We start from the raw sequence: 13,910 nt of genomic DNA on the forward strand, positions 1-13,910 counted from the left end.
TCACTCGGGCTTAGTTGTCAATCAAAAGCATTAAGTGTGTGCTCTGTGCCACAAAACAACCTTGTGCTGCTTAAGTTTAACCACAGAATTTATTGATAATAAACCATTGATGATATTTTCAAAGACTCTGCTGCTACTAAGTTTTCATCTGCCTCTCTTGGCCTTACATAGCAAAGCAACACTGTGCTTCCCTTTCCCTTTCCAGGATTGCAGTCTAGGTCCTAGTAGCAGCATGTGCCAAGAGCAGCACTGTTTTATAGGAGATAAATGACTGGAACCTTTTACAAGTATATCAACATTCCTATTGTACTCTTTGTATACATTAGTCTTGGGAAAGCTAGATAAGGAGATTGGTAGAATTCATCTCCTGTCACACTGGGTGGGGTTGGAGGTTATGCTCATGAATCTTTCTGGTAGAGTAACTACTTCTGTTTATCTGTATCTTCTTCCTTAAGGGGAGGGGGGACTGCCTGTTTGCATTATATCAGTACCTGAATCAATCAGGATTATTTGTTTTTAATAATAATAAAGATAATGAAAACCATGAAAAGATATTTGTGAGAACCAGTTACTTAAATGTAGAATTCACATTTTCTTCCTTTCCTTGTCCCCCTTTAGTCTTTCTTGTTAACTGTTTGTTACTTATACAGTTTCTTTCTTTACCTCATTTTGTTCATTTTTGAAAGATCTATTCCTGCTTCCACTTTCAGCCTCGGTCTCATGTTTTTCCCCATCAGAAGAAACTAGCAATTATTTTCATTTTATATACCCACTGTGACACACCTCCCTGCTCCTCCTCCTTCCCACCTCTACCTTTTGTCCTTGTATTCTCCTTGCCTCTTGATTCTCTTTTATATCTTATATCTTCTTTTCGCATCTGTCTCTTTGCCATGTAGAGGTATGGAATGACTGCTACAAGATTATGAAGAGGCGGTAGATTGATAGGTTTTATACGTAACATAAAAAATTGTCTAGTAAACACCTTCATTCCACATAAATAGCTTTTGTAATTAAAGAGATAAGGATAATACTTTTAAAAACCAAGGAAATGGTGAATGGATTTAATTTCCCATCTGACAGACTACAGCCTCAATGGCCATGTCTTCTTGATCATGGCCCTTGATATTTCTCTTCCTGGAAAAGTTAAAATTAACTTACTTCTGATAAAATGCCCTTGGAAGACTAGGAAAAGCTTTCTGTTGCTTAATTTCAAACTTGCTTCATTGGAGGGATTTTTTCTTCTAATGCCTGGGAATCTGAAGGAAAGTTGACTGTTATTTTGTACTTCACAAACTAGATGTCTGTGAACCGGATGTCTTTTTTTTTTTTTAATAGCTTTTTATTTACAAGATATATGCATGGGTAATTTTTCAGCACTGATAATTGCAAAACCTTTTGTTCCAATTTTTCCCCTCCTTCCCCCCACCCCCTCTCCCAGAAGGCAGATTAACCAATACATGTAAAATATGTTAAAGTATAAGTTAAATACAATATATGTATACATGTCCATACAGTTATTTTGCTGTACATAAAGAATCGGACTTTGAAATAGTGTACAATTAACCTGTGAAGGAAATCAAAAATGCAAGTGGACAAAAATAGAGTGATTGGGAATTCTATGTAATGGTTCATAGTCATCTCCCAAAGTTCTTTCCCTGGGTGTATCAATTCATTACTGCTCTATTGGAACTGATTTGATTCATCACATTGTTGAAGAGGGCCACGTCCATCAGAATTGATCATCATATAGTATTGTTGTTGAAGTATATAATGATCTCCTGGTCCTGTTCATTTCAACTCAGCATCAGTTCATGTAAGTTTCTCCAGGCCTTTCTGAAATCATCCCGCTGGTCTTTACTTACCGAACAATAATATTCCATAACATTCATATACCACACTTTATTCAGCCATTCTCCGATTGATGGGTATCCACTCAGTTTCCATTTTCTGGCCACCACAAAGAGGGCTGCCGCAAACATTCGTGCACATACAGTGGATCTGATGTCTTAATTCAAAACAAGGTTGGAGTTGAAAAGCTATATAAAAACATTAATGAAGAGTGCAGATAGAATAAAGAGCAAGAATTTAAGATAGTCAAGATTGTTTGATCTAAAAGAATTTTCATCTACTCATAACTTGATTCTTAGATTGTTATTCCTACTCCTAGGACAGGGTCCTGTGACTTTTTAATTACTAAGGTCTTGGGATCTCTGGAGAAGACAAGGAACAGCTATGGGCATATGAGGACATTGCCATAGCTATGATTGTCCCAGATTCTATGATATAGGTTTATTGTGAGAGTACCTATCGCTTACAACTTAGATATGGAAAGCAGAGCAGAATACACAGAGGGAAAGCCATCCTGTACCTGATTTACCGTTTCTTAGCTTCTTAGATACAAAATTCCACAGCTGTGATAGTACAGTAGTTTAACAAAAAAATGGGTCAGGAAAGAATACAGATAGAAAGATAGAATTTTCAGGCTTCTTGCAATAGCCCCTAATTGCTATTCCACCCCCATCTCTCTGCTCCATTCCAGTTCTACAGCTTCACTAAGAAAACTCTGATCTCCTCTGTGGGACAGTAAGGTTACTGGCTGGTGTAATCACCTCTCTTGTTTTCAAAGTATAGATAAAGCTGAGTTATCTCTGATCTATTCTGTCTAATGTGACCATGTCATTTTCCTACTCAATAAGTTTGAGTGCCTCCCTTTTGAATAAAATTTCTTCTTTCCAGCACTTAAAGATCTTCCTAACTTGTCTCCAAATTACCTTTCCAAACTGCTCATTGTTCCTTCTCATGCATTCTCCATTCCAGTCAGACTGGCCTTCTTGTTCTCCATGTTTCACCTCTATGCCTTTGTATACATTACCCCTATGTGTGGAGGTATTCTCCTTCATCTTAAGAATCTTTAACTTTTTTCAAATATAACTCATGTGCAACCTCCTACAGGTTATCTATCCTGGCACCCCCAGTTGTTAATGCCTTCCTTTTCTGCCCAAAGTAATTGTATTTGTTTTATTTTTACTTACTTCTGTACATGGTTTTTCCTTCCTGGTAAAACAAGCCGTAAGCTCAAGGACTTGAGCCATTGCTGACCCAGTTAGATATTCCATTGATTCTTGTTGAATTCAATTTATTTGTAAATCTGTCTTGGCTATACCAAGTCTATATGATTCTAAGTAACTGTGTTAATTTCAAGCACCAGATCCACCCAAGATTTCTTCCCTTTTTCAGAATGAAGATTAAACCCAATTCTGGCATTTGAAGGACAATTCAGACAGTTATCAGCAAAAACTTGTTCAGATCTTCTCGTTATTGCTCATCTCTTAACTTTGTACAGTCTTTTTTTTTTTTTTTTTTTTTTTGGCCCTATTCCTACCCCAGCCTTCGGAGCTATTGGGCATGGTGAATCATCTAGGGTCACAGGGCTACCCAAAAGTAGATCTCATCTGAATATTCATTGATGTCTACTCAATGTCATTAGCTGTGCATACCACCTGCTGATTCTTCCTCACTGCCTCAAAGGACTGGGTCATTGACCACTCTCCCTACAGAGGTCTTTTCAAATAATCCCATTCTATGGCTGAATAAATTGTGGTATATGAATGCTATGGAATACTATTATTCTGTAAGAAATGACCAGCAGGATGATTTCATAAAGTTCTGGAGAGACTTACATGAACTGATGCTGAATGAAATGAGCAGGGCCAGGAGATCATTATATACTTCAAAAACAATACTGTATGATGATCAATTCTGATGGACGTGGCCCTCTTCAACAGTTTCACTTGTGCAGTGATGAAGAGAACCATCTGCACCCAGAGAGAGAACCATGGGAATAGAGGGTGGAACATAGCATAGCATTTTCATTCTCTGTGTTATTATGTGCTTGCATTTTGTTTCTTTTTTCTCAGTTTTCTTTTTCTTCTTTCTTGATCTGATTTTTCTTGCACAATCAGATGGCTGTGTGAATATGTATACACATATTGGATCTGGCATGTGTTTGGGCATATTTGGCATGTTTTGGACTGCCTTACCAGATGGAGGAGGGGATGGGGGAAAAAGGGGAAAATTTACAGCAGGGGATCATTCAGGGTCAATGGTAGAAAAATTACCCATGCATATGCTTTGTGAATAAAAAGCTTTAATTAAAAAAAAATAATAATAATCCCATTCTAATAGCTTTACATGCACAATAACAACAATTTATACCCATAGTAAGAGGGTCATTTCATTCCACTTCTCATAGGTAAAAATATATAGGATTGAGTGAATAGTTATTATCTTATGGCATTTAGGCATGCTGTGGTTTGCAAATATGGGAACATGAAGTCATTCACTTCAGGTGAGGTTTAGTGGAGTATAGATTGAGAAATTCTTTTGCCATAAAATAGCAAATAAATAAATAAAGGAAAGGAAAAGGAAAATAAGGGATTATCCATTCCCTTGAATAAGAGAAAAATCCATTTAAAATATTTTATTGTCTTTCCTTTTTAGGTATTTGGAAATCAACTCATTCCTTCCAATGCACAAGTAAAGAAGGCAACTGTCTTTCTCAATCCTGCAGCTTGCAAAGGGTAAGTGGTGGGGAGTGAGGGGGTGGAGAAAGAAAAAGAGGGTGTGTGTGTGTGTGTGTGTGTGTGAGAGAGAGAGAGAGAGAGAGAGAGAGAGAGAGAGAGAGAGAGAGAGAGAGAAAGAAAATGAATGAGAATGAGAATTACTTACTTTGCTACCTCAAAGATCTGGAGCGTTCCTCCACTGGTATTAGTCAAAATCCTTTGATGACAATATAGATATTCTTCCAGTATGGTCATAGTTGAAACATGAATTACATTGAAGCTACACTGAGGTTAAGCCTTTTTAATTGAGCTAGCTTAACTTCAGACATTAAATTAATCAGAAGACCTAGGGGGAGCTAGGGCATCTGCCAGTACTTGATTGTTGTTGCTTTTGTGACTCTAAAGTCACTACCACACCATGATGAGATATGGGGAAAAGTTCTAACTCACCAAAATTAATAAGAGAAAAATTATAACTCAAAAAAATAATTAAAATTATAGAGAGAAGTCAGAGGAATTGGGATTCTTTCTTTTATTCAGTCAAACCTTGGCACTCTGTTCCAGGTAGCTAGGATTAGAGAGAAAGACAGATATACAAAACCATTGTAACAGGAAGTTAGTTATGGCTTCTTTAATACCTGGCTTATACTTAAATATTGTTATTCTGAGGTGTTACTATGAAAATTGATTTTCTTTTATAAAAAATCTATTGATTGTGTAGTCATGTTGGAAAACCACATTCATTCCAATAATCCTGTTCACTCTTGTGGAAAAAATAGTATATTTAGAGCTATTAGGGACCCTAGAGGTCATTGAGTCTAGCTTTTTCATTTTATAGATGAAGAAACTGAGGACCGTAGTAATTAATTTGATCAGATATGAAATGTCAGAGACAGATAGTATTTAAATCTTAGTCTTCTTGACTCCCAAGTTCAAAGCAGAATCCAATATAGCATATTACCTCTAATCAAGATACAAAAATGTGTATCCAATAAAATCAGAATTTGTTGAATGCCCACTTTTAGGATAGTGTTCACAATTAAGTTGGTAAGATGAACAAAGGATGTATTTATAAAAATAATAAGGATAGAAAAATATGTCACCCATGACATTTACATTCAGTCTGCTCACAAAATCAAAGTGACTAACTTTATTCAGTGCATATCATTGCAAAATGCATACATATGCATGTATAAATATATGTATATTTGAATGTACATATAAACATTGTGTGTGTGTATAGCTTACTGAGCTAGATACAGGTCTACTATATCTAGTATTGTAACTAGTTTTAGAGAAACATGATTTAATGGGGCACTGGTATAGGAACAATAAATTCTATGAAAACTATAGTATTGCTGTGGGATTGTAAGGTGTGGTTATGATGCTACCATTGTCATTGTGGAAATTTATTTCTCAGGATAATATTATATAGGATATGTTTTAAGTATCAAACATTTGTACATATATACAAATATATATTTTCTAAATGAAAGATGTGTATGTATATATTTGTGTGAAAATACACAAAGAAGAAAGTACAAACAAAAAATTCCCTGGACAGAGAAAGAAATAGATAATATTTCTGATACAGATTTCACAATATACCAGATAGACACTCTTACAAGAATCGTTATACTAAAAGTGAGTATATGACAATTTTTAAAAATTTATTTATTTTATTTCAACAAAACAAACAAAAGCAAAGTATATTTCCTGAAAATAACTTTTTTAAGAGCTTCACAAAAGAAGCTGAAAATACATACAATTATGTATTTTCATAATTTACTATTACTTAAAAGAAAGAGAAGCTTAAACTTGTCAAGATAGTTATCTGAATAAGAGGCAGATTGCCCAGCTTTCTTGTAGCTATTGAAATTTGCTGTAGACTAAATCATGATCAAAAAAATCCAGTGAGAAACTACCGTAAATGATTTTTTCCATTTTAGAACTGCAGAGGTCAGCTAGAAATCCATAAATAATAGGAAAAAGGCCCCCTCTAGCAAAACCATCATCAGTTCAATTTATGCTTTCAAAACAGCCTTATGCAGAACAAGTATAGCCTGTATAGTTCTGTGTCTGGAGGTAGAGAGAGTTGAGGGTTCCCCCGAGAAAGTAGCAGAATAGAGATCTTAGAAACCCCAGGGAATAAGTGTGCAACAACCGTGTTATAGTGCTCAGATCTGGATAACCTAGGCCCAGAGAAGTCTCTGAAAATCTAGCACTCGGAATTTTAAGTTCCAGTCTGCTTTATTCTGGGAGATGATTATAAACATGAGAACACAGAGAATCCAGGATGAGATCAAGCAAGACCAGCAACCTCCCTCAAAAGTGGAGAAATGGGCCCTGGCACAAAATCTCAATTCAAGAATTAAAGCTGAAAAGATGAGGAAAATGAAAGAAAACATTGATCTGTATCAAAAACTGTTGGAAAACAAATTTAGAGATCCCACAAAAAGACAGAGTAACTAAAAATTGCAAGTAGAGACTTAGAAGTTAAAGTGGATTTCCCACAAATAGCATATTAACACTTAGAAGAAATGAAGCAAGATTTAAAAAGAAATAGAGACTCTGAAGGAAATATTTGGCAAGAGAACAGATAGTTTTCAAAGAGAAAGTAGTCAACCATACCTAAGAAATAGATTTCCTAAAAACTAGAAGAGACCAAACAGAAGTCAATGAATCTTTGTAACTGCAAGAAATATTAGGACAAATCAAATGAATGAAAATATAGACAAAAGGGAAGATATGTGAAATAAAAAATAGCTGACCTCAAAAGGAGAGAAGTCAGAAGGAAAGAAAATTTAAGAATCATTTTGGATTCCCTGAAAAACATGTTTTGTTTTATTTTTTAATACTAGACACTGTCTCAAGTCATAAATGAAAATTGTCGAGATCTGTTACCTGAAGGCCATGGAAAATAGTCAGAAGAACCCCATACAATGTCACAGTTAAAACTATTGTCAAAGAAAAAGTTGTGCAAGCTTCTAGAATGAAGCAATTCAGGTGCATGAACTACAATTAGGATACTTGCCCAGTTGGGTGGTGCAATGATTAGAGCCCTGAGCCTGGCATCAGGAAAATCTGAGTTCAGTTTCAGCCTTAGACACTTACTAGCTGTGTGACACTGGCCTGGTCAGTTAACCACTACCTGTACCATATGTAAAATGGAGATAATAATTGCACCTATCTACTAGGGTTATTGTGAGGATCAAATGATAATATTTGTAAAAAGCCCTAAGCACAGTTTATAGCATAGTAAATGTTAGCTATTATCACTATTTTATCAAAAACTAGTTATCTTGGAATATAATATTCCAAAAGACAAACAAGATAGGTTTACAATCGAGATGACTAACTTGACGAAGAAAAATTGAACACCAAGTTTAGTGTAGAATTGCATCATAGAGAAACAAGTAAGGTGGAATAAGGAAGGTTAATATAGGGAAAGAAATAACCAAAAGCAAAATAAACTTCCTAATCCAGAAGGAGCTATGCTAGGGGGAGGGGAGAAAAAGGAGTCGACACAAACCAGAATGTTTGAGATTGTATCTTAGACATTTGGGAAATGCCTGGGGAAAAAATATATATATTTATATGGCATATGAATGTAACAGAATATCATTGTACCATAAAAAAAAATTACAAAGGAGATAGTTTCAGAGAATCTTGGGTAGTGTGAACTGAAACAGAATAGATCCAGCTAAACCAAATGAACCATTTATGCAAAGACAGAAATATTACAAAGAAAAACAAGTATGAAAGACTTTAGAACTCAGGGTTCCTTTACAGCAAGGACTGCTTTTTTCATTTCTTTGTATTCCTAATGCTAAACAAGGTGCCTGGTACATAGTTGATACCTAATAAATGCAAGCTGGCTGACAGCAGAGGGCCTCTGTCCTGTCCTGTCAGAGAGGTGAGAGATACAAGGAGCAAAGACATTTTGGGATATGGCCACTGTTTGGATGCATTTTGCTTAACTGGCTTTATTTAATAGAAGAAATTTTTTTTTTTAATTTCTCTGTTTTTAATGGGGGTGGCTATCATTTTACCTAAAAATAGACTTAAACTTTCAGTTCTGGATCTAAAATTGTTCATTACAATTAATCTTAGTTTGGCCTTCTCTTAAGGTTGTTTTCATTTATGTTGTTGAATCCATTGTTTATATTCTTTTCCTAGTACTGCTTTCTTTGTGTCTCAGAAATTCTTTATACTTGTTATTTCCATAACATAGTAATATTTAATTTCATTCATACATCACAATTTATCAACCATTTCCCAATTGGTGGGCACTCATTGATTTCCATTTTCTTGCTACCACAAGAAATGTTGCTACAGATATTTTAATATATATGGGACTTTTCTTTATTTGACTTCTTGAGGACAAATGCCAATTGTGGGATCTCTGGGTTAAAGAATGATTTATTTTGTAAATTTTCTGAGTTTTGGACTTCATATAATTCAGTGGATGCAACAAAACCTTAAAGATTCATAATGCTATTCTTTTCTATAGATGTTATAGGCTTTTAAATCTCCTTTTGAAAGGTTTGTTAAAATATTTTTCTTCCTTTTTCTCTATTTACAGAAAAGCTAGAAATCTTTTTGAAAAAAATGCTGCTCCCATTTTACACTTATCTGGCATGGATGTGACTGTAGTCAAGGTGAGACTGACTTATCAATGTACCTTTATACAAAATTTACTCATAGAACAATGTGCACTATGTTTCTAGATCTCTTGAGTTAATGAAGCCCTAATTAAATATCTACTATGTGCCAAGAATTATGCTAAGCATCAGGGATACAAATACTAAGAAATTTGTCCCTGCCCTTTAGGAATTTTACATTCCAGTATGGAGAGATAATATATATAGGGAAAGAGTGGCCAGGGAAAGATATTGTGGTTTTCAGATGTGATGGTGGAGCCTTCAGGGGGAGTCAATTAACACTGTCTTTCCAGAAAGAATGACAGACTTAATGGTATCTGGGGAGTATAGATAAATTGTTAAATTGTTGCTGGGGCCAGTTGTAGGTATAGTAGGCTCCAATGGCACCAACAGTCAGAGCAATAGGACACCAAGGCAGGCATTCTTCATAAGCAACAGCTAAATCCAAGGACAGGTTTCTGATCTGAGCAATATGGCAGCCCATAAAGAGCTAGCAGAACTGTCTTTTGCCTCTTTTTCTATCTCCAGTACAAAATACAATACCTAGCATATAGAAGGCACTTTAAAAAAATGTTTATTGAATTGAATATAAAAAAAATCAATCTTCCTCTTTACAAAAACCCATCAATCCATGTGGCTAAATTTCCTCCGTTGTTAACTTTGCCATTCTTTACCATTCCTTTGAATTGAACCACAACAATCTGGCAACCCTTGGTCCTTTGAGACAAAAAAATCATCTAACAGGAAGAGAGAGCAAGATGATTTCTTTTTCAGGTGTGCTAAAAAAACGAAGGTCAAAAAACTCACTGGTGTAGCTTTGACATTCTATTAAGAAATTATTGCTTCATAGATGACAAGAATTATGTCCGTGAGAATTTCCTTTTCCCCCTGAAAGTATAAAATTCCTTTTTTTTTTAAATAATAGCTTTTTATTTTTCAAAATACATGCAAAGATAGTTTTCAACATTCACCGTTATAAAACCTTGTGTTCCGAATTTTCTCCCTATCTTCCTATCATCCCCTATATAACAAATAATCCAATATAGGTTAAACATGCACAATTCTTCTAAACATTTCCACAATCAACATACTGCACAAGAAAAATCAAATCAAAAAGGAGAAGAAAAATAAGAAAAAACAAGCAAGCCAACAACAACAATAAAGGTGAAAATACTATGTTACAATCCACATTCAGTCCCCATAGGCCTCTCTTTGGATGCAGATGACTTTCTCTCTCACAAGTCTTGGAATTGGCTTGAATCATCTCATTAAAAAGAGCCAAATTCATCACAGTTGATCATCATATAATGTTGTTACTGTGTGCAATGTTCTCTTGGTTCTGAAATTCTTAAGACTTGAGAACTATTTCAGTACCTGACTATATAACCTTATCTCCTCAAATAGATCTTGTTTTTTTTTTTTTTTTTTTTTAGAAGGACCTCTAAATGATGATCCTTTTAAATTCTCAATGATTTAATTAAAAGGGGGGGGGAACCCAAAAGGGAATAATACTATCTTAGAGATTCCTGTAAACTTATTAGTGATGAGCCAGTCTTTGGCAATCAATAAACATAGGTATGTAATTTTGTCTTGCTAATATTTTTATAAGATTGCATTCATATTTTTTTACTCTAAACTCTATCAGTTTATTGCTCAGAATTTCTAAAACAACAATGCTGCATACATGTGTTTTTAAAAACTAGTTCCCCAGACTTAAACTATAACTTCATTCTGTAATCAAATATTTAGGTATACTATTAATTTCATTCCCTTGAGTAAAAAGTTAGGTCCCAGAATCATGTCTTTAGGCATTGTTTCCCCTGGATTTGTTGCAGCTAATGTATAGCTAGGTTTAGCTCATATATAAATGTTCCTCATATAGTCTCAGTTGGATACAGTTTTCATTTCTTTTAGTTCCATGGTGACTTTTAAAGTATTGTTCTGTCACAAGATAAGCACATTTCATTTTTTTAAGTGGCCTCTATAGGTCAATATTTAATGCTAAGCAGATACAAGTACTATCTGTATATGTTTAGGATTTTATATACCAGCTTAATAGATAACTGAGTACAAATGTTGTTCCCCTCCTAAGTAATATAGAAATATTTGTTGTCTTTTGGGAAAAAAAATATTCTTTTGTGACTATTTCAGACCTATGGAATAATAGTACACACACACCTGGGTTTTTAGTTACCATAGTATTTTAAAAAGAAAAGCATTGACTAAATAGTGATGAAATGAGCACTTGTATTGGAATCCAGGAGCTTGGTTTCTTTGCCTGTCCCTGATCCTGACCATACACTTTTAGAGAAGTCATTGAATTTCTCTGGTCTTCATTTTCTTCACATATAAAATAGAAGGCTAGAAATCTCTTAGGTTCTTTCCAGAGCTTAGGTCTGATTATTATTTTGCTAACATTTTAATTATCAATAAGGTATCAATTAATTTACTTTTTGAGAGTGACTGTCTAACTTAAAAGTCCAGATTTTAAACTTTGGATGTTTGTAGTCCTTGAATTGATCAATTAAGCCAGCATTTTATTTTCCTTCTAGACAGATTATGAAGGACAAGCCAAGAAGCTATTAGAATTAATGGAAAACACAGACATGATCATTGTTGCAGGTGGGGATGGAACTCTGCAGGAGGTAGGACTATTTTGCTATTTGAAGAGATTTTGAAGATAGAGGAAATGGACATCATGTTTTAGCGTGTTGCTACTGAGGAATGGTTATGTTCCAGAAAAATGATTTCTTTCTAAGCTTTAGTTTTTAGGATGGTTATCACTTTCTGAAATGTATGATGAAATTTCTAAGGTATTCTGCCCACTATGTTCTCTAAAACCTTCATCCTAAGAACACAAATTTTCATTCTTTGTAAGTTTAAGACATTTCATTTGGGCATAAAGTAAAATGGAGAAAAAATATTTTAATATCAGGTCAACTGTGAGAATTTTTATGATATTAGAATGTGCCCCAGCCCATTCACTGTTTGTAATTAGGGGCAGGGTGAAAAAAAAAAAAAAAAGTTGCTGTTACCCATTAGGACAGATGCAGCAGGGGGATGGGGTTGTAAAAAACAACATGGTTAACCACATAACCAGGTGCAAGGAGCTTGGGTCCTAGGAGACAGGATGCCAGGAAGCTTGGGTCCTGCTACATGTTTCTATTTCTTGTTTTTCTCAAAATTTGGCCAATGATTAAGAAATATCTCTCTTGAGAGGGTCTAACAATAAGCAAAGAATAAACATTTTCCCCTTAGTCTTCTTTTCCTAATAAATAACCATCCTGAAGTACCCTTGTAGACTAACTGGTGGTCTGATGCTATTTGGTCCTGTCCTTCTTGATATGACAATAAAGCCTTATTCATTGGGAAATCAGTGCAGTAAACAGACAATTCTCACCTATCAGACATGCTCTCCACTGCAATATGACTTAAAAATGAACCTTAGTATGTACTTTCCCATACCCTCTCATTATATGTAGAGTGGACTTTTCTATTTACACTAGTATCAATTCGTCTTTTCATATACACATATATATGTTATCTGTGTGTCTGTGCATGTGTGTCTCTCTGTCTCTGTGTCTATAATACATATATGTATGTGTTTATTTTGATGTCATATTTGGTTTCCCAAAGGTAATGAACCTTTTCCATTGAAAGGGTTACCATTTTTCTAGAGCAAACTGTAACATCTGTAAATATCAGAGAGACACAAAATTCATTCCTTACTGGCTGCAGTCTAATGAACATCAGTGCCTCATTTCAAGTCTTTGTCTAGTATAACTTTGTTCCTTTTCTTCCCAGATAACAAAACGAGAAGACTACAATAGTTAGAATTCTGTCTGATGCTTATGTTAGAAATTTTGTGAGATATTTTTAACACATTTTGCTGATGGCATCTTTTTTTGTATCATTCCTGGGACTTAAAAATTACAATTAAATTACAATAAAAAAAAAAAAAAAAAACACCTGACCAGAGGGACTGTATCCAATCATATTACAACATTATGCGTTAGGAATACTTATTGCCTCTCTCCCTGAAGAAATCATCTTTGATAAGACTTCATTGCTTTTTTATTTACTCAGTTTGGGTTCTTTTCAGTAATAATTTTGATTTGCAGTGTTATAATAATTTTTTTGTGTATGTTCTTCTGGTTCTATTTATTTCACTCTATAATAGATCATACACATCTTTGCCTATTCTTCTGAATTCCTCCTGTTCATTTTTTAATATTAAAAAATACCATTATATTCATATTACTTAAGTCTATTTTCTGATTAGTGAACACCCTCTTTGTTTTCTCGAGATCCTTTTTAAAAGGCTGTATTAATAATCTTATTAATTGTTTTTGTAGTGTAATAATTGATTTCCTGGGAATTGTTTGATACTCTGGTCAGTTCAGGAAAATGTTGAGTAGATTTTTTGTAAAGGATAAGAAAGAATGGTTTCAACTTGATAAATATCTATTAACCAAGCTGTTACATCTTTGGAGATACAAGCAATTATTAACAGTATCTATACTCAAGAAACTTATATTTGCTGGGGAAATACCATTTTTAAAATAAGTAAATATAAGATAATTTGAGAAAGAACTTAATAATTACATGGGTCAGAAAGAAAGGAAGTTAGACTTAACCAGAGCCCAGAAAGAGGGAAAGTATTCTAGCAAGAAATGTTATATAC

At 34.4% G+C, this 13,910-nt stretch overlaps 1 protein-coding gene across 6 annotated transcripts in view; it reads left to right on the forward strand.

Annotated features, from left to right (window-relative positions):
• Positions 1-13,910, forward strand: part of AGK (acylglycerol kinase) — a 91,318-nt gene that overhangs the window by 44,119 nt on the left and 33,289 nt on the right. For all 6 annotated transcript variants that reach the window (XM_012551082.3, XM_031939212.1, XM_031939214.1 and 3 more), the window contains 3 exons: positions 4,501-4,580; positions 9,148-9,223; positions 11,779-11,871. In XM_012551082.3, the coding sequence (XP_012406536.1) occupies positions 4,501-4,580; positions 9,148-9,223; positions 11,779-11,871 (249 nt within the window). The remainder of the gene's footprint in view (positions 1-4,500; positions 4,581-9,147; positions 9,224-11,778; positions 11,872-13,910) is intronic.

The sequence above is a fragment of the Sarcophilus harrisii genome, chromosome 5, assembly GCF_902635505.1.
Source record: "Sarcophilus harrisii chromosome 5, mSarHar1.11, whole genome shotgun sequence".
NCBI classification, from domain to species: domain Eukaryota; kingdom Metazoa; phylum Chordata; class Mammalia; order Dasyuromorphia; family Dasyuridae; genus Sarcophilus; species Sarcophilus harrisii.